Source organism: Solanum verrucosum, unplaced genomic scaffold, assembly GCF_900185275.1.
Source record: "Solanum verrucosum unplaced genomic scaffold, falcon-dt-bn FXZP01000268.1, whole genome shotgun sequence".
NCBI classification, from domain to species: Eukaryota; Viridiplantae; Streptophyta; class Magnoliopsida; order Solanales; family Solanaceae; genus Solanum; species Solanum verrucosum.
Genome location: NW_026019957.1, coordinates 56,332 through 77,822, shown reverse-complemented (window position 1 = coordinate 77,822; position 21,491 = coordinate 56,332). Strand labels below are relative to the sequence as shown.

General features: G+C 33.7%; 3 protein-coding genes across 3 annotated transcripts; 2 read left to right on the top strand and 1 right to left on the bottom strand.

Moving 5' to 3' along the window:
• Window positions 1-6,264: 6,264 nt before the first annotated feature.
• Window positions 6,265-9,497, bottom strand: LOC125814534 (putative F-box/LRR-repeat protein 9). The gene is made up of 2 exons (XM_049493988.1): window positions 9,151-9,497; window positions 6,265-7,057 (listed from the first exon to the last, which is right to left on the bottom strand). The coding sequence occupies exons 1-2, from the start codon at window positions 9,495-9,497 to the stop codon at window positions 6,484-6,486; spliced, it is 921 nt and encodes a 306-aa protein (XP_049349945.1). The 3' UTR covers window positions 6,265-6,483.
• A 2,007-nt stretch (window positions 9,498-11,504) lies between these two features.
• Window positions 11,505-12,874, top strand: LOC125814591 (fatty alcohol:caffeoyl-CoA acyltransferase). Its single transcript, XM_049494055.1, has one exon. The coding sequence runs from the start codon at window positions 11,508-11,510 to the stop codon at window positions 12,864-12,866; it is 1,359 nt and encodes a 452-aa protein (XP_049350012.1). The 5' UTR covers window positions 11,505-11,507; the 3' UTR covers window positions 12,867-12,874.
• A 2,206-nt stretch (window positions 12,875-15,080) lies between these two features.
• LOC125814532 (haloacid dehalogenase-like hydrolase domain-containing protein Sgpp) lies at window positions 15,081-18,092 on the top strand. The gene is made up of 5 exons (XM_049493986.1): window positions 15,081-15,383; window positions 16,535-16,649; window positions 16,734-16,888; window positions 17,337-17,598; window positions 17,706-18,092. The coding sequence occupies exons 1-5, from the start codon at window positions 15,244-15,246 to the stop codon at window positions 17,880-17,882; spliced, it is 849 nt and encodes a 282-aa protein (XP_049349943.1). The 5' UTR covers window positions 15,081-15,243; the 3' UTR covers window positions 17,883-18,092.
• Window positions 18,093-21,491: the final 3,399 nt, after the last annotated feature.

Here is a 21,491-nt window from a genome sequence, read left to right as displayed (position 1 = left end):
AGTATGGTTCAGTATTTTAAAGTTCGATTTTTGTATTCTACGATATGGTAAATCGGTAATCATATTTTGTTTAACTTCGATTAAATTATTTTCCTTTAACTTTGAAGATCAAAATGCTGCTAAATTGAACAAACGTTTACTTCAAATAAAAAAGATGTAAAGCCTCATGCGTTTATCACTAATAAATAAAGTGTCTAGTGACAGAAAGAGAACCACCAAGAAGTGATTATGACCTAAAAAATTAATGTGACATAGTTGTACATAATGACAGATTGGGGCAATATTATTCACATCACCTCTAGCAATGGTTTGGCTCAGAATTCAATGCATCCAATGCCCTGAGGGTTTTGGTTTATCTAGCCAAGAGGAAAAAGAATAGGAAAACCCAAAATGTACACTTGCAGCAGTCATTGAGTTAAACCCAAAATTACATTTTCTAATTTTTAAACTTGTTTTCTTCCATGTCTCAACCTATTTCATCAATACCTACATGTATCTGCTAGGAACTAAAACACTTGACATATAATGACTTGGCTATATATTGTAACACAAAGAGACATAACAAAAAATTGTTTGACATAAAATTTACAAGACATCAAACTCCCACATTTCTCACAAATATAATGTCCAAAGATTGTGTCTTTTAATAACAAAATATATGGTCCTATCACTATTGTTTAATCACGGCATCACCAAAACTTTCACTACATGAGGACATAAAGTGAGGGAGAAAAATCCAAACATATGAGCATAATTGAAGACACTTAAAGGAAGTAGATAATATTTGAAAAAACAAATGCAAACGCCACTAGTACTAATGTTCTGAAACAAAAGCCCTTTTGTCTTCTTCCACATTCCCAGCAATAAACACAAAAAGGAAAAAAAAGATGAAATAACTCTGGTACTAAAATGCTGGGTTTTTACCATTAGTAAATTTCAGTTTGACCATGACATCACTATAAGTTACCAATTTTCATCTTCATACTTATTGAAACATATGTTAGTGGAGTCAATAGTCATACAATGTCAAAAGTAATCATCATCACTGTATTCATGATAGTCTCTGAAGCCAAGGAAGTTAGTCTGGAAGAATTTATCATAATCATGACACTTATAGGAGAACCTTGATGATGTGTAGTCATCATCAGAGGACCAGTAATGTGAAACTTCAAAATCAAATTCTTAATCATGAGTGGAAGCATGAGGTTGCTTTAGATCTACAATCTGTTGTCTGCATCTTCTTCCTAAATCCCCTTCAAGATCAATAATATGTTTAAATAAATATAATATTGCTGAAAAATATAATTAAAATATAAATAATACAACATATATACTAATATGAATACAATTTAAGTAAGAATATATATCATTTTAGTCGTCTATAATTTCATTTAATTAATAAATACAATATTATGAAAATACAATTGACATATGTAAAATAAAATTGACAATACTAATATGAACACAAATTAAGTATGAAATTAAATAAATTAAATATTAACTGAAATTGGAGAAATGTAAACACCAAAATACAAAACCTACCCTAAATCGTAACGAGGTTTACTTAAAAAAATCATACTCAAAAGAAAATTTACTAAATAAACGATTCTGAAGTTGAATAAATTGAAACACAAAAATACATAAACGGCCAAAAAAAATACAAATCAAAACTAAAAACTTCTGATATTAACCCAATTAATACAAATCCAAAGGAAGTTATCCGATTGAATGAGAATATGATGCAAACATTTTGTTTGATTTTATTCCATTTTGAAAAAGAAGAAGAAGAGAAAGAATCTGGAAGCAGAGAAGGGGAATAAAAATAATTAATAGAGAGAGAGAAAGTGGAGTTGATGAGGAGTGACAATATGATGTATTTTAGGAGGATAATTATAAATATATAATTTGCTATAAAAACAATATATGAGAGAGAACGTGTGATTAATGTGAGATAAATTAGGAACTAAACTAGGATACATTATATTTTTTAAAATATTGACATAGTGACATTTTTAATAATTATTTTAAAGTGTAGATGTTTTTAATAATTATGTTAGGAATTTTGACTAGTTAGCTAATTTTTCCGCAAAACATTGTATGTGTTAGTAAAAGCATCTTTTGGGGCTAATGAACCCATACGGATGTTAGCTAAGTGAGATGGCCCATTAGTTAATTTAACCTTACACCCTAATATTGTCTATATAAACACCATTACGGGTGTTGAAAAACATATTCTAAACTGCCTAGTGAACGGCTAGGGTTAGGGAGATTCTCTATATATATTGATAGTTGAGGATAATTAAGTCGTGGAACTAGGCATCCCTCCCCATGTGAGAATTTCTGGATCAGTAATTTGAGTCGTGGTTACTGCAGATGATCTGCTTCCGAAAGGAGAAAACTTGTAAGTCTCCGAACTAGTGAATTATCATAGTTTGTTTTATATTCATAATGGAATCAGAGTTGGTATTTGATTTTGATTTCTCTACTAAATTCCCTCTTGATAACAAGGAATAATATTACACCTTATCATTAAAGGAATGATCACCAAACATGCATATGCAGTGGCGGATCCAGGATTTTTGTTTAGGGTGTTCGAAAAATAAAAGTATAAACGTGTAAATATGTCTTTAGAAATGGGAACCTTGAATCTTTTGGGTTTAAAACCACACTTTTAGCACGTTTTTTAAAGTAAAAAAAACTTCAAAAAAATTGAAAAACAGAACTGAAAATAAAAAAAAAACTGAAACTAAAAAAGAAAAAGATAAAATGCTTTCACAGGGATTTAAACCATTGATACAACTACGCCATCAATTTCTCTTTGTTATTTAGTGGATTCAAAATATATATATCTACAAAATACACAAAATTTACCTTGTATATACCGTGTAATTTTTTGCCGAGGGGGTTCAGGTGAATCCACGTGGGTCCGCCCCTGTGCATATGCCTCAAATTTACTATGTTTCTTCCCATCTTGTTGTCATATTATTCTTACAATCATGTTCTTTGAGCTAAGGGTCTATCAGAAACAACATGTATACCGCAGAAAGGTTGGGGTAAGATATCTATATACACTACAACAAATAAAGATTTTGCAGCAATAATATAATTGATGCTATATTATATTTAGTGGTAATAATAAATATGGTATTTATAACCAACACTCTATATAAATGTCGCTAAAAACTTTAACTACTCTGAATGTAATAACATTAACTCAATTGCTGCTAAAAGAAATATCCTTCGCACTATATGTTTCTTTTGTTGTAGTGATATTCTTCCCTCTCTAAATTTCACTTGTGGGATTAGACTTGTTATTGTTAAATTCATGTGTTCTCAGCCTTAGCTGTCCAAATCTACACTCACATAAACAAATGATCCTGTACGCCTTGAATATTATTGAAAAGAGTAATTTGTTTATACAAAAATGTTACAAATTAAATCTCATTTTGTATGAAACATATGTTGTGATGCAAATATTTTCTCTAGTGTCTAACTTCTTCTTCTTCTTCTTTTTGCGAAAATGCAGCCTAAAAAAAGAAGATGACAACATCAATAAGTTGCAATGGGAACATTGCAAATAGTGAGTTTGATAGGTTGACTGATGATGATATCATCTCTATTTTTGTTAGATGTCCTGTGAAGACATTATCCATGTTAAGGTGTGTATCCAAGTAATGGAATGACCTTATTATTAATCCTTCTATTCTCACCACCTCAAACAATCAATGGAAAATGCTCCCCCAACTTCTTATTGTGGATCGCAGATTATTAAGGGAAAGAAGGAGTATAGTACGATTTGTTTCAGTAGACACCGAAGTAGAGGATGGAGAAAGAAATGAATTATACAATTGGTGCAATCGACTTGTGATCTGCTATGGTTTGGTTTGCATTTCAACAAGAGATTGTCGTGTTTTTTTGTGTAATCCTGCCATGCAACAAGTGTGTGAATTGCCAAAATGTTCACTTACTCGTATCCCTACACATAGTCAAAGTCGGTATTTTGGGTTTGGATATATACATTCAAAGAAGGAATACAAAGTGGTTCATTTTTTCTATAAGAATCCTCAGTTGCCACAACTAAGATGTGAGGTGTTTACGATAAATGATGTTGGTGGGATTTCTAATAGTAGATGGAAAGAAATTGTTGAGTTTCCTTATTCATATCATGCGAACTTGACAGTGTTGTTTGTAAATGAATGTGTGTATTGGTTGGTTGGACTATGTCTTGATGCCAAACCTGGTAGAATTGACTTTGAAAATGACAAGTTTCTTACTATATCTCATCCATCATCTTTTGAGACTTTTTCTAGCCTGAAGATGTTGGATCTGAAAGGGATGTTTTGCCTCGCAAACCAAGATCACTTTCGCGAGAATTTAATTCTAGACCTGTGGATAAAATCAATTGTATTTGGGTGAAGGAGTATAGCATCGATTTGGTTAACTTTAGGTGCGGGAAACGTATGTCTACCTTTGGGACATGGAATGAAGAAATAATTTTGATATTTGGGGACGAGGTCGTCTTCTACAACTTCAAAAGAAACAACTTTAGAAGAGTGAAAAATATTCCAATACATGATTTTGGAATTTACCATGAAAGCTTGTTTTCTTTGGGAAGGAATAGATCTTTGCTCTTTTAAGTATTTTTATCCCTTTTATGTTAAGGACTCTTGTTCCTAGCTTGTGTTGGAAGATATTAAACCTTATATCTTATTTCATATGAAGCATCCTTGGTGAGCTTTCTAATGATATTTTTGAAGATCGAAAAATGATTTATAACTCTATAGCAATAGCTATTTGCAACTGATTTGGATTATATTTACTAGTTCAATCCTTCCCTTCTCCTTTTTTTCTGCATAAACTAGATAGCAAGGATACTTCTTGTTATCCTCGAAGGGATCATGGGAGAACGTTCTACTCGGATTAATGATTTCCTTTTTTTTTTTGCCTCCTTAGGAGCTCCTATCTTTTCACTTCCTTGGTGAATCGACCTCAGTGAATCGACCTCACAACCTCATGATTGTATCTTTTCACTTTCTTGGTGAGTCGACCTCACAAGCTCAGGATTGGATTACTTCCTTGTATGTTTCTATTCAACTGATTAGTGCATTGTATACCTATATATAAGGATTTATATAAGCATTCTGTCTTTGTTGCCACTTATCAGTACTAGTAATTTGTAATTTGTAATTTGTTCTTTTTCTCTTCTGTATCAAAGAAACACCAAATCTAAACAGCAATGACAATGGTATATCTATTCATACCATGATTCCAACTATATATAATGATATAAACATCTGTGTTCTTGAAGATCATTTTCTGGTACAATTGATTTTTGTTTTGATTCCCTTCATTCAATTTCTTTTAATTTTTCCATTAGGCTAGAATTTCAATCTTAGTTTTCACAAACAGAAATGGAAAAACTTAGTTTTGTGTTCTATAACCATGCAATATTACCTTCAGCTGACAAAAACAAACCATATAATTATATACCTTCAGCTGACAAAAACAAACCATATTATTATATACCTTCAACTGACAATAGTAATTTACACTGACAGCAATTATTAGTTTTTTTTCTCTCCCCCTCAGATATTCCTTTAATACGGCACTCATGCCCCGACATTGTCATTGTATACCCCCGGGTCAAAAGGGGGCAGGGGAAGGAGGGGACACTAGGCAAGATCTATCAGAAGTGAATTACACATACAAATAAAGGCACCTACCAAAAGATACTTCAAAGGCTTCGGGATTGAGATGATTCTGAGTAGCTTTATCGAGATCAGAAGCAAATTTAGCAAGCATCCAAAACTCGGAAATAGTTTCATCTGGAAGTTCCTCCCGGCTTCAAGAGACCGAGAAGGGTCAACTAGCGCTTAAGAGTTTGGTGTGAGGATCAACTCCGTACCCTTCCTTTAGATAGTTCTCATTGGCCGAAGACGACCCTGGCCAATCCACGTGGCCTGCTTGACAAACATCAGTGACAAGGACATCGTAAATGTATACTCCTGCGGGTCGAAAGGCAGCAGGGGAAGGAGGGGGGAACTAGGGAGATCTTTCAGCAGCAAATTCCCCATACAAATAGAGGCACCTATCAAAAAGATACTTCGAAGGCTTTAAGATCGAGGAGTTATTAGCCGAAGAAGACCCTGGCCAATCCATGTAGCCTGCTTGACGAACATCAGCGACAAAGACATCGTAAATTGGTCCGCGGGGCATGAGTAGACTGCTTTCACAGTCAAACTCTCCTATTGTGTGTTCTGTGTGCTTTCAAGCAATAAGACTGCTTGCTAAACAAACCCCACTCTCCCAATAAATACACATTCTTCAACCCTGGCTCCTCTCACTGCTTGAGAGGACCTTACAGTTTCATGGTCTAAGTAATGCCACTGATAATTTGGGTTCTTGCCATCAGCAAAGTTTCATTTTGAACATGACAACAATAAAAGATCCCAGCTTCATCGACGTACTCGCTGCTACATGGAGTCAAAAATAATAATCATACTCATGAATGTCCCCGACGATGAAAGGATTGTAGTTGGAGAACCTAGATCGGCAGTAATCCTCAAAAGACCGGTAATGCCTAATTTTACAATCAAATTCATAATCGCAAGTGGAGTCACGAGGCTGCTTTAGATCTACAATCTGTTGGCTACACCTTCTTCCTAAATCCCCTTCAAGATCGATAAAACAGCAGCAGCGCAAGTCAAGTGATTCAAGGTGTGGACAGCCATCAAGAATGGCCTGAAGTCCTTCATTTGTCAAGTTATTTTCAATAAGGGCAAGATGCCGCAATCCAGGCATACATCTGGCAATGGCTACAGCTTTATCATTGTCTTGTGATGGTGGAGTTCTAACTTTATCAAATGGACCGGCATGCAATACAAAAGACTTGAGCAAACGGCAAGAGCGGCCAACAATTTCTATATCATCTTTAGTAATGGAGGTGAAGTAAATATGCAACTCCTCCAAAAATGGGAAGTTCTTCGCAGCTGAAGCCAAACCCCCAGATAACCGATTATAACACTTAACAAGTCGAAGATGTCTGAGCTGGCATGATCTGTTAAAAAGACAAGCAAATTGATTAATTTAAGAGAACTCCTATCTCAGAGGTGGCAACAAAAAGAAATGAGCAATTACAAGAAGACTATAAGGAAAAGGACAGCAATAACACCTCAAAGGAGTAGAACATGGGCCCAGATTTGAGAATTTCACGTTTAATTTAAATTTTATTCTAGAAAAAATTCCAAAAGAAAAAATCACGAAAGAGCATCTTCAATTAAAAAAATTGCTTAAAAAGTAACGTAATTACTAATAATTCTTTCTTTGGCTTGATTAACTTCCTTCAATGTTCTCCAGGTTAATTTTCCATCTTAATTGTCAATTTTTTTAGTAATTCTTTGCAAAGCAAAAGTTTCAATCTAAGAGAATTAACTCAACAACTTAACATACAACATACCAACTGTGATCAACTCAAAATTGTCTTGTAAAGCCAACAAAAGATACTGCTAGAATTACACTCACCGGAAAAAGTGTTAATGAAGCAAGGTATAGTGGCAGAAACAAAATGAACATTGACGTAAACAAGTTTTGATACGGATGGGGGAGAGAGAAGTTTGGCCCGGTTTTTTTGGTGTCGTAGGGGAGGGATTGACCTTTCTAACGCATATTAGATATATTTAGCAAATAAAAGGAAAAAGGGAAGAAAAGGAGAAAAAGAGATTTGAGGGTTTTGAGCACTCAATGCAGAAATAAAAGAACACAAGTAAGAAGAAGAAAACACAGAAACTGGCAACACTCATGAAAAAAATGTTTCCATGGGAAATTGAACTCGGATACGATAACAACTAAAATATCTTAAAAGCTTAACCAATCCACCCACATATCATCTATGTATTGTTGGTGCCACTTCAGGTATGTAAACTTATCCCGGATATCAACTTACAAATTCAGAACTTTAGCCAAAGCATGGCATCCCCACCCTATAAGGTAGATCCTCCTCTAGTTCTTGGTATTTAAAAGCAAAAGTTATGACTTCATCTGAACTCCTAACATAGTTACAGGCTTCCACTTCATACAGCATTATTCCATTCCTACTTTACTTCCTAAAAATTGCTAAATCATTATTTCTTGATTCTCCTTCACGGTAGCAAAACAAAAGAGAAGACACCCCATTACTATCCCGTTGGACATAAACAGGATCCGTGGCATAGCATCACCCAAAATAATACACACAATACGTAATGTGAAAAATTCTGATTAGTTAGCACATTAATGTGCAAAGAAAACAATGCCCTTCCAATCAAAAAGTAATAGCAGTATAAAGATACTATAATAGAAGGATAAACAGAAAATAGTATAACACATAATATGTCTGGTGTCTTTATATGCCTAAATGGTCATCCTGGAAGTGTGCTTCTAGTGTGCACAATCGAGCAGATTATTTACCCCCAATAGTATTAAAAGGATAATCAGATCTCTACCAAATGCTAACCATTTTAGAGAAACGAAATTATGCAAAGATAAAGAGAGCCATAGTCCACTCACTCTCTTACAATTTGTTTGGCACTTACACTGTTTGTGAGTATAAACATTGCAATTATATTTTATTATGTAAGTTTATGCATCAGAGTACTTTATCTATTTCTAAACATTTCATTTTGCTCCAATTGAACAATGTCAGTATTCAATAACCTGGGGTCTTTAATGCTAGAGGCTCTCTTCCATTTCTCATCCAACTCTCTAAACTATGTCACATCGCAATCCCCTACATAAATCAAATTCCTTAACCCTGGCGGTCCTAATCCCGCCATTGGTTCTCTAAATTTCTCCCTATAGTAGCTTAGCCTAGCTTCAAATATGTAAATTCTTTTTTACAGCAAATTCAGAAGTTGTTTTCTTTCATTCATATAACATTATCTGGATTAGTTCATCAACTCAAATGCATCCCAATAGCGTATATTTGGAGTTCAATATGAAATCCTAGTCCGAATGCAAGTCCCCCCCCCCCCCCAATTCCTCTCAACAAAAGGTTTTGACTTTATGTTAAAGGACAAGCAATTGAGCACATTAATAGCCCAAATCTGAGAAGACAATCACATTCTGACCAAATCTTAAGCTTAATTATTAGGAAAGCAAGAGAGTGATCAGTACCTCGAAGCAATGTAGCTGAGCAAGCGTTCATTACCAAAATTCTCTATGCTAATTTTGAATAACTGGCCTTGGCTACGACGCACAGCAAGACGGCATATCTTCTCCAACACCTTGGCCACTTTGGATCTAAAAACGAAACGTTTCAAGTCAATAACACGCCACATAGCGGGGTCATGGCACACCTTCCGCCAGGTACTACAAACCCTCTGCGCACTCTCCAATATCTCTATCGTCCCTAGCCGCTGCAGAATGTCCATCGTGATTTCCGCCGGAAGCTCAACCCACGGCGGCGATGGCGGTGGTGGTCCAGTAGAAGATGCTTCCAGTTTTTTCTCTGCATTCGGCATTTTTCTCCCTATTTTTTAGGGTTCTGATTTTTATTTTGGACAGAAAACTGATAAAACAAGAGATAGTTAGCTCAAAAAAAAATGATTTAGCTCAAATTGATTTTTATCAAAATTTAGCTCGATAAAAGTATGATAAAAGCCTGATTGACTCGCTTTAATCATATAATAATTCATTTTTAAATTAAAATTTATTTATTAATCTTAATTAAGTTACTAATATGTTAATTCAATAAGTATTATTTATTAAATAAATCTATAATTTTGTACTTCTTTAATTACTTAATTCAATGCATAGACAACATCTTTTACTATTTAATTGATTAGTTAATTATATAAACAAAGAATTAGTCAAGCTAAATATTTGATATACATTCAAACCTCTATTTAACCATCATTCGTTATAACAATATTTTACTATAACGGCCTAATTTTCTTTAGAACTAATTTTTGATGTTATATTTTTTATCTCTATAACATTCTACTTACAACAATGTTAACATTCACTATAAAAGTACATTTTTTTTGTAAAATCACCTCTCTATGATAGTCTTACTCAAATATTAATTGAGTAATAATATTTTATAAAAGATATATTATGTATAAAGATAAAATATTGAAATATCATAGTAATCTTTATTAGTGTCATGCACATACTAAATTTCAAGTATGAATATTTAAGAGAAATTGTACTTAAAAAGGTGTCCATCATTTATGGTCATAACCTCAAGATGAAAGGCTATTGATGAGCTTTCTTTATATAGATATTTTTTTGCTATTTTATTGGTTAAATTTGTTTACAAATTGAGTGAAGTAAAAAACAATACTACTAAAGAAATATCACTTTCTCATAGTATTTTAACTTTGAATGTATTTTGAAATGTTTCAATGATATTTGATCATTTTGATCTCAAAAAATAAGTAACTCTATGACAATTTGTATTAATCATTTAAAAACACTTGTCATATGGTCTTTCAATTATAATTATTTATGAAAATACTTTGATTTAGTAATGCTAATTCTATTTTACAACATTGATGATACGATACAGACGTGCAACCGTGAAACTAGTTACTTCAAATTTGACAATATTACCATAATATAAATAGTCAAATATAATATATTTTCTATAAGATAAAACCTAAAATTACATTTTTAGTTAATTGAACGTCACATGGAACACTACAAAAAATAATACAAAAATCAAAGGAGGAAAAATTGACAGAGAGAGACAGTCCAAGGTCGAGGGAATACGTTATAAAAAAAAATAATAGAAACCAACGAACTTTAAGAATTTTCCAAGTTTTACTTTTCTTACTTTGTATTAAATGATTATTAAATACTTCAAAAATAACTTTTTTAAAAAAAAATGTAACGATGGACCACAGAAAATCAGTCATGGCATAAAATGAATTTTTTTATGACTACATAATGATGAATTTAGTGATAGAAGATGATAAAATTTAAATAACAACTAGAACAAACATATAATCAGAGGCTAAACTATAATTTTAATCTTATGAGTTTTGAATTTTATAACGACGATTTCAAATGCTATTAACTGGGCTCTAAATTTAATATATATACATATTTAATATGTCTTAATACAAATATACTATTTGAACAAAAGTTACTGAGTTTGACTGAACCCATACCTGAACTGCTAACTCCGCCTCTGCATATAATAAGTAAAATATACCATACAATAGGTAACAACCATCCAAACAAAGTTGGTTCTCTTATGTGGATGAAATGAGGTAACAATAAATAATGTGAAGTTGCTATATTGAATCATGATATCAGTTAAAAGAAACCAAAGATGGTGTCTTAAAATTGAGAATCCAAATTAAAGTTTAAATAGTTTTACTTTCTACTTGCTCCTTACCTACTTTAACTCTTCATAGTCTTTTAACTTTGCAAGTTTTCTTGGCAATAATTTTGGGATATTTTAGTGTCTCCAATCGAACCAAAGATGTGATGAATTAAAGTAGTAAAAGGTAATCAATCTCATCATGACTCCCATGGTACAAGAACTTAATTTTCCTCAACTTCAAATACCTCTAACCATCAATTCAATTTCTCCAATCTTACCATCAAGTCCTATCCCTCCATCCTATGGTGACACCCTTTACCTCTCAAATCTTGATGATATGATTGGATCACGCGTTTTTACTCCAACCATGTATTTCTATCGATCCAATGGGAAAATGGATGTGATGACGATCATCAATGTGTTAAAAGAATCTCTTGCAAGTGTATTGGTACCATACTATCCTTTCTCAGGTAGGTTGCGCGAAACAAAGGAGGGGAAGTTAGAAGTATTTTTTGGGCCTAAACAAGGTGTGCTTCTAGTTGAGGCTTGTTCAGAGATGACGATACTAAATCTTGGTGATTTAACAGTCCCAAATCCTGCATGGAAAAACTTGGTTTACACATTCCCAAATGAAGAACAATATAAAGTTATTGATATGCCATTGCTAATAGCACAAGTAACACGTTTTAGCTGTGGTGGATTTAGTCTTGGTTTGAGAGTTTGTCATTGTCTTTGTGATGGGGTTGGAGCAATGCAATTCCTAAGTGCTTGGGCTTCAACCGCGAGGTTGAACAAATTGACAGTCAATCCCAAACCATGTTGGGATCGAGAGACACTTATCCCTAATGATCCGCCATTGATTCAATACCCACACATAGAATTCAAAAGAATAGATGATGCATTTAGTTTCACGAGGAGACTTTGTTTAGTCAAGCCTGTTCAAAAATGTTATCGTGTTACTCGACACTTCCAAGCTCATTTGAAGACCTTAGTTGGTCCTAACATCTCATGTACCACCTTTGATGCAATGGCAGCTCATGTGTGGAGGTCATGGGTCAAGGCACTGATCAATGTTAGCCCTCTCGATTACGAGCTAAGGCTAACATTTGCAGTAAATTGTAGATCTAGACTTACAAATCCACCACTCAAATCAGGTTTCTATGGGAATGCAGTATCTGTGGCATGTGCTACTAGTAATGTCTCGGGAATCGTTAATGGACCTATCTCTGATACCATATGTTTGGTACGTAATGCAAGGCTTTCGGTCTCTGAGGCATATTTGAGGTCAACTATTGATTATATCCAAGTTAATAGGCCTACAAAGCTAGAATTTGGTGGTAAACTTACTATAACCCAATGGACTAGATTTTCAATGTATGAATCTGCTGATTTTGGTTGGGGAAAGCCCATTTATGCTGGCCCAATTGATCTCACACCAACACCACAAGTTTGTGTTTTTTTGCCACAAGATGATTCTGATGGAGCTATGCTTGTTTGCATTTGTTTGCCAGAGGATGCTTCACATAGATTTACTGACATTTTCTGCCTCTTAAATTAATTGTATTTATTTGGCTTCATTTCCAACTATGGTTGCTTTTTTTCTTTTTTAATCCAATATTCATCATGTAGCATTCCTAAAATTACAATAAAGAATATCTCTTTTTACCTTTTTCTCAAGTCAATTTGCACATATAAATTATTTAGAGTTAGGTAAAATAACACATTTAAAGTATCTCGATTTTTTCATGAATTTTATATTTAAACTATTAGGTGTGTGATTTTTCTACCTAAACTATGTCGGAAATCTTATCGAAAATACATTCTTCACAAACACTTGTATATATAGAATTCACCAAAACTTGTCTTTTAAGGATATTTTTCCTGATACAAGTGTATCCGCTCTAGTATAAAACATCAATTTTTACCTCTCTCAAGTCAATTTGCACATATAAATTATTTAGAGTTGATGGTTAAAAAAAATCTATTTAAACCTCTCATGAGAAGCTTGTGTAGGTATTTTATATTCTCTCTTATCTTACAGATTTGAGTTTTGGGCAAGAGTTAGCCATTGTTGTGTTGTGGGCTAGAGTTAATTAGCCGTTGTAGTGTTGTCGGCTAGAGTTAGCCTTTGTTGTCTTTACAATGGAGTTATTGTACAGAGTGCTTACAATAAAGTCATTGTAAGGGTGAAGGATTAAGAGTTTAATTCCTAGGTTGCAAGAGGTTGTAATCTAAAGCCTTGTTCGTGTTTTTAGTGAAGTTGTTGAAGAAATCTTACATGGTAGGTCGTGATTTTTCCTTCCTTGCGCAAGAAGGTTTCCATGTTTTACTTGATGTTACATTGATTGTTTGCATTCTGTTCTTAGCTGTTTTTAGTCAAGGACCTGGTCCCTTGACTCGTGGTGGACTTACATAAGCCATCAATGACTTCATTAGAGATGGTGAATGGGATATTGCATCAGTGCCTTTGTTATTTCTGTCAAATGCAACAGTAACAATATGGCAAATGTTCTGACTTCAAGCCTTATGCAACATGCTAGGCTTCACAGATCTGGAGCTGGAGTTGGACTCACAGATTTGTCACCGAAAATGATCCAAGACATATTCACTAGCAATTATAAACTAAAGAATGTTATTGATAAGAATCTGGATAAACTGGACCTCGGTTAATGCAACTATCTCTCATTGTTTCAGAGAGGCAAATCAAGTTGCGGATTGTCTAGCCAAACATGCCTCCTCCCTTCATGATATCGGAACTCACTTTGACTCGTTTCATGCACTGCCTACAGATGCCAAAGGCTCTTTCCAGTTACATTGTATATATTCCCAGTCTTTCTTTTTTGGTGTTTGACTGTGTTGGTTAACCAGTCAAAGTCATGTTATATATTGAGGTAAGGCCTAGTCAAAGTGTTAACGCTAAGTTGGAGGTTTGGAGCTCTGATCTTGGGAGTCTTAAGTGTTCAAGTTGAGTAGAACCAAAACAGAATACTTGGGAGTGCAAGTTCAGTGACGTGAGGAGCTGATAATAGTGCCAATACACCCTTGATTCTGTTTGTTAGGACTTCAGTGACAATCTTGTAGAATAAGAGTGGCTGTTATACACTTTTGTCTGGATGGTTGTAGGGTTATAACCTTACCACTGAATGCCTCAATAGGATAGTCATCCATCCTTGGGTAGGATGCATATCGGTCCGTTCGATTTTGAAATTTATCATTTTGACTTATTAGCCATTGATTTTGTAGATATGTTAAACCATTATCTAATCATTAAGATATCGGTTATAGGTTAATCAATATTGATCGTTATCGATTTAATCGTTCAGATTTCACACACAAAAAAAATCACTGAAAATTACTTAGAAACAAAGTGACAAATCAAATAAATCATACACATGAACTGACAGATTGCATTTTGCTCAAAAGCAAACACGGACATAAAATTGATAAAATGAGATTAAAAGGGGAAAAAGAAAATTCCCTACTTATTTATTAGTCAAGCGACTTTTAAAAGAAAAAAAATAAGAATAAAATTCTTTATAGGTAATATTTTTACTAAGAATAAAATTGTGTAAAAGGAAAAAATATTATATTTATTAGAAATAAAATGTGTTTAAAATGTATGTTCATGTATTATGACTATTTTCTATAAGAAGTACTTTTCCTTTTAAATGAATGTGAATACTATTCTAAATTAGTCGAGTCAATAAACCTCTAATTGAAGTATTGAACTAAAGATAAATAGGTTGAAAGAGAATATTCGAACAATTGTTAGCCAAATTGAGTTGGATCCCAAGAGGAAACAACAGAACCACACACACCTCAGCAGCACATCCAAAATCAAGAAAATATTTTGGTAGAAAGTGGAAAGTTCATATTTTTTATCCCATTTGGAATTTCAATTTCATCGTATCTGAAAAAGAAAAAGAAAAAACTATATGAGCGCTCTGGTTTCTCTTTGCAGTGTTCCTTCTTATGTACAGAACAAACAATTTTACTCAACAAACAATCTTTCCAAGATTGCTACAGTAGTTCCTCAGATGTCCTTGTCTTCATCAATTTCTAACCAACACGAAAGGTAACTCCTTTTTTATTTTTCTTGTTAGTATTGAATTGTATGATTACTATGTCTAAAAGCTTAATTTGTTAGAAATGTAAATTAGAATGGGTAGTGAGGTCAGAGGCGGAGCCATGATTTGTAGTTTATGAGTTCTGAATTCTAGACTTTTTAAGTTAGTAGGTTCTAAATTGGTAATTTGTACATGTTTAATGAATTTTAAAGACAAATAGAGGGTTTGAACCAAAGTGTAGCTGGCACTTCTATGTGTGAGGTCACAATTCACCCAATACGAATCATTTGGGGTGACTAAGATTTGGGGGCAGGATGTGGGTTAAATTCTTGCCAATGTCTGAGATGTTCAGTTGACTCCCTCCCCTTTTGTGGGGGTCACGACCCATACGAGTGAGTAGAAAAGGGAGTAGGAAAGAGGCCTTGGTGAACTGTCATAATTAGTGAACAAGTGTAGGCTTTGCTGCCCGACAATATGGGGTACTGATGAAACTTAAACCTAGGAGCTCTAAATGTTCTGATATTACATTGAATTGTGTTACCACTTTATCTAAAAAGGCTACACTATTCGAGAGATTTCGTATATTTTGAACCAAGAAGGGTTTGTTGTAGACTTCAGAGAAGAGAAAAAATGCATTCGTCAGAGGAGGAACACCAAACAAGCGAAGCTCTTTCCTTTATTTTGGGTGTGCCGTGAAGTAAAATTGTATTGTATGTTAGTTTGAGAGGTTGGCCAACTACTACGATCTATAGAGTTTCCATCTTTATCCAATCCTAACGAGAATAGAAGCGAGCCGCTTCCGGCTTGTCTTATAGTCATAGTCTTTTACTCTATGTAGCCATTGGCCTTCCTACACGAATATGTCTGCCATATGCCTCCTTGTTTCGGGAAGAAGCCAAGCCGATAGGCGAAGGAAAGACCTTTCAGAACCAATTTGCAGTATCATACTGCATATTTTTTGACAATTTCTGCAACTTGTGTCTAGTTATATTTATTGCAATATGTTGTGTCTTACCAGATTGAGTTTGTAGTACATTATCTAGCATCTATATGAAGAATTAGAACTTCTTCGTCTAGCATATATATATATAGAGAGAGAAAAGTGGATTTTCTGTATGGCATTGCTTCACTTACTAATTGTCCATTTTCCTTGAAGCAGTAAATGTTTATTGCCAGTTGAAGCTCCATTGAAAGCGATATTATTTGATATTGATGGAACGTTATGTGATTCGGATCCTATACACTACTATGCCTTTCGAGAAATGCTTCAAGAGGTAGTATTGCCTTCTCCTTCTGCTACAATCAGTTCCAACTCTGTACAATGAAATCGAGTAGATAGTAATTTTCATTTCAAACAGATAGGTTTTAATGGTGGAGCACCTATAAGTGAGGAATTCTTCATAAAGAATATTAGCGGTATGCACAATGATGAACTCTGTCATGTACTCTTCCCGGATTGGGATTTCAAAAGAGCTATCAAATTTATGGATGATAAGGAAGACATGTTTAGAAGGTAAGCTACTGCATCATCATCAACTAGTTCAATCAAACTGAAGTATATATATAAAGGGTAGCCCAGTCCATAAAGCATCTCACGTTAGCAGGGTCCGCGGAAGGGTGCACCCGAAGGGTGCAATGTAGACAGTCTAACATAATGCAAGCATTAGTGGCTGCTTCCATGGCTCGAACCTGTGACCGATAGATCACATGGAGACAACTTTACAATTGCTCCAAGGCTTCCCTCCAAACTGAAGTATATATATGTCATAACAATTAGCATCAGTTTCCCAGTATATGACCGATAAATAGCATGATTCAGATCAGAATCTGTCTCAATTGCATAACTTGGTGTGCTAGGCCGATATCTACGAGTTCTATTTTCTTTTACATTAAATAAGGTAGATTTGCTTGCTATAATGTTTTGATGCCAATCATAACAACATTCCTGTGAAAATCCACAGAATTGCATCGGAACAGCTAAAACCATTGAATGGGCTTGAGGAGGTATACAAATGGATTGAGGACCACGGTCTGAAACGAGCAGCTGTCACTAATGCTCCAAGACCAAACGCTGAGCTGATAATCTCAATGCTAGGCCTTTCAGATTTCTTTGAACTACTTATCATCGGAAGTGAATGTGAACGAGCAAAACCTTTTCCAGACCCTTACTTGAAGGCTCTTCAAGAACTAGGAGTATCTCCTAAGCACGCGTTTGTTTTTGAGGTTTGGAGTACACATAAAAGTCTTATGATAAACGTGCATAAACGAAAACTGTTGGAAAACTACAATATGTTTTAACTTTTTTGTTGTTTCTTTTTCCACTTGAACAGGATTCTATTTCTGGAATAAAAGCTGGAGTTGCTGCTGGAATGCCGGTTGTAGGTTTAGGTCTGAGGAACCCCGAAAAATTACTATCAGAGGCCGGGGCAACATTTGTTATCAAGGATTTCAACGATTCGAAGTTATGGACAGCTCTAGAAGAGTTGGAAACAGAAATTCATGCATGAAAGATCAAAACATGAGTCGGAAACTGGTGATGTACAAATCTATCATTATCTTTAGTACGATCTGGCTTCACACCTCTTGCCTATCGGAACACCAATACAATCTTGACAGCTGAAGTAGGTTTGTTATATGATCAGCATAAAGGTTATTATTTTCCTTAAACTAATTTGATTGAACATCTAAACAAACTTCAAAGTGGTTTGTTGTATGTCGATCCACTATGATCTATCCATTTTTATGTGATGCTCTTTCTTTTTATGTTTGTTCTAAACAGATCGACACATTTCTATACTTGAGTATATTGGTACTTTCTGTATGTGTCAAAAGTCTTTCTTTCTTAAACATCATGCACAATGAAATGTTGTCGTATATAATGAAAAGAATAGAGTTTTTTTTCTTATTCTAGTTGAGCATTTTTATAGCAAAATTATTAGGCATAATATATAAATAGACATTCAAACTTGGCTTCAACTGACAAATAAACACTCCAACTTTGAGTTTGCACATCTAGACATCTCAATTCGTCTCTACTGTGCAATTGAACACTCCAGCCGAATAGATCATCTAAATACCTCCAGAATTTATGGACCGTATCGGATATTCACGAGACACAATGGGGATGAGATGGAGACATAAAATCTAACCCAAAAAAATAAAAATAAAAATCGTATTCATATATCATATATTTCGGTTGCAACAGACTTAAATTCACTTATCATTTCATTTGATTTGGAGAGTTGCAGAACTAACTTGTTAAAAAAAAATTATCATATCACATATAAAAGAGAACTCTAGGCCCGCCTACGTGGTGTCACCACAAACCAGAATTTCCTTTTAATTTATTTATTTCCAAAAATAGCCTTATCTTTTCATGAGTTGTGACTTTTATATCAAAAGTTGTAACTTTTATGAACAGTTGTGACTTTTATGAAGAGTTGCGACTTTTATAAAAAAATTGTGACTTTTATGAAAGGTTGTGACCTTTCCGAAAGGTTGTAACTTTTTCAAAGAGTTGTGACCTTTCCTATAAGGTACAATAAACATTTGTTCACACTACCCTTTGTTGTCTATAAATAGAGGGATTTCCTACCACAATTATTTGTAGGTGTTTTTCCGTTGTATGGTAGTCAAATTCAAATACATTAATTAAGCTTCTTATGAAGTTTGTTTCATTCCTCAAAGTTTTATTCCTCCTATTTCATGGAGCTTAGTGATTCATATAATTATGACAAATTTTTTTTGTTATTTTGGTGACTTTTTTTCAACTCTGTTAAAAATTTCAGCAAAGATGATTGAAAATTGATCTTCTCTTTTGTCCCTTTCTACAGGTTTCTTCGTGTAAACAAAGAATATTGATTTTGATTGCAATGCGACATTACTACTCTTGCACCTCTCATTCAACAACTCATAACGTTTTTGAAATGGTTGAATTAATTACATTTGGTTCTTGAGTAAACAAAACTTTTATTTCTGCCACTATTATTTGTAGTTTTTTTTTTGCTATAAGGGAGTCGAATTCAAGTACATTAATTAAACTTCTAATGAAATGTGTTTCATTCCTCAAAGTTTTCTTCCTCATATTTCATGAAGCTTAATCTATAGTGATTCATGTATCTATTGCAATTTCTATTTGTTATTTTGGTGACTTTTTCTAAACTTTGTTAAAAATTTCAATGAGGATGATTGAAAATTTATCTTCTCTTTTATCCCTTTCTGTAAGTTTTTTCATATAGTTTTTGGGAAAATTTCTTGTGGGTTATGCTATATTTGATAGCACACAACAATAAATATGTGATAACTAATACGGAACCAATGATGAAGTTACAAAACAGATTGCTCTCTTGCTTGCCACAGTTAATATATTATTTTAATTATTTGTTCTTAGGTACAAACAATTTTTATGTCATCGCACTCTTCCTAGAATATTAGTATAGGCACAATTAGTTCACTTCTTTTGTCGCAAGTTAAGAAATTTGTCATATTTCTTCGTCTCTTCTTTTTGGGCATAATAAGAGATCAAGTTTTCTTGGAACAAACAAATGTCCATAGTACACTATAACAAAAATAATTTTTATCGGCAATAAATATGAACAACGAAAAGTGCTAGAGGCTTTACCGACATTAATTAATTGTCATTAGATTCAATGTTGCTATAAATTTTAGGGACATTTATAGAGAGTACCAATTGCATTTGAAAATACATATTTAGCGACAATTAAGTTGTTAATTGCCATTAAAGATCATTTTTACTGTAGTGATGACTCTTTATTTTGATAAACTTTTTTTGTTTTTTTATAATGAAGTAAGAACTCTTTCTTTTGGATTATTTCAATTAAATTTGTGAACTGTAAACTTGGATACAACTCGATATACTATCTTTTTTAAAAATATGTTAAGCAATATGCCTTTTTATTCTTGATTGCTAGGAAAGTAAGGTTGTCTTTATTATTATTTGTGGATATTTGTGAGTTCAAGTGCCCACAAAATTATATTGTGCGATTTTAATATGTTATGTGTCAAAATTTTGGTTTTGAATATCCAGTTGTGAACAGTTCCATTCAGACCAAATAAGTTGGGGCCGGTGATATGAAACCTAAGCAATAGTAATGACTACTTTGAGACAATGAGGAAAAACATTTATGATACTAACAATTTTAGGGTCATTTTTAACTTATGTATGATACATCATACTATAATAAAAATAGATTGATGGAGGTTCATAAGAAAGGAGTTGAAGGTCTTCCATTTGAGTTTAGTTAATTATGTTCTTGTATGCGCGTGATGTCCACTTTACTTGGGAGTGTTGTTGTTCGAGGCTTTTTGGTCTCTTCCTTAACGTCTGATGTTGTTCTTTATAACTTTTGGGAATTTAGCAAATTTCATTACTTCTGACCAACTATTTCTATGGAGATTTTCTTGATTCCCTTTTAATTTATTTATTTCCAAAACTAGCATTTCTCTTTCATGAAAAGTTATGAGTTTTATGAAAAGTTGTGACTTTTATGAAAAGTTGTGAATTTTATGAAGAGTTGCGACTTTTATGAAAGGTTGTGACGTTTATGTAAGGTTGTGACCTTTCCGAAGGGTTGTGACTTTTCCAAAGAGTTATGACCTTTCCGATAAGGCACAATCAGTGACGGATGTATGTTGTGAATTATGGGTGCTTAAGCACCCATTGCTTTTTGCAATAAACACTAATATTTGTTTGTAATATCTAATAATTTATTCAAATGTATTAACTAAGCACCCACTTTATATAGCAATTCTCAAACTAAAAATAATTGAGCACCCATGAAATAAAATTTCTGGATCCGTCACTGGGCACAATAAGCATGTGTTCACACTATCCTTTGTTGTACATAAATAGAGGAATTTCCTCTCATTTTAAAGCAACAAAAATTCTGAACTTCTTCTTCTTTTTCTTCTGCACAATTAAATATTCGTGTACTTTGCTCTTGTTGAGTGGCTTATTGACACCATTATTTTTGTATCAATACGTTGGTGAATAAAATCGTTCTATCCTGAGAGGATCTAATTCTTTAAACCTCATGTATTAGAGGGGAAAGGGGACATTGTGCATTCTGTGAACTTGGTTTTTTCCTTTCTTTTTC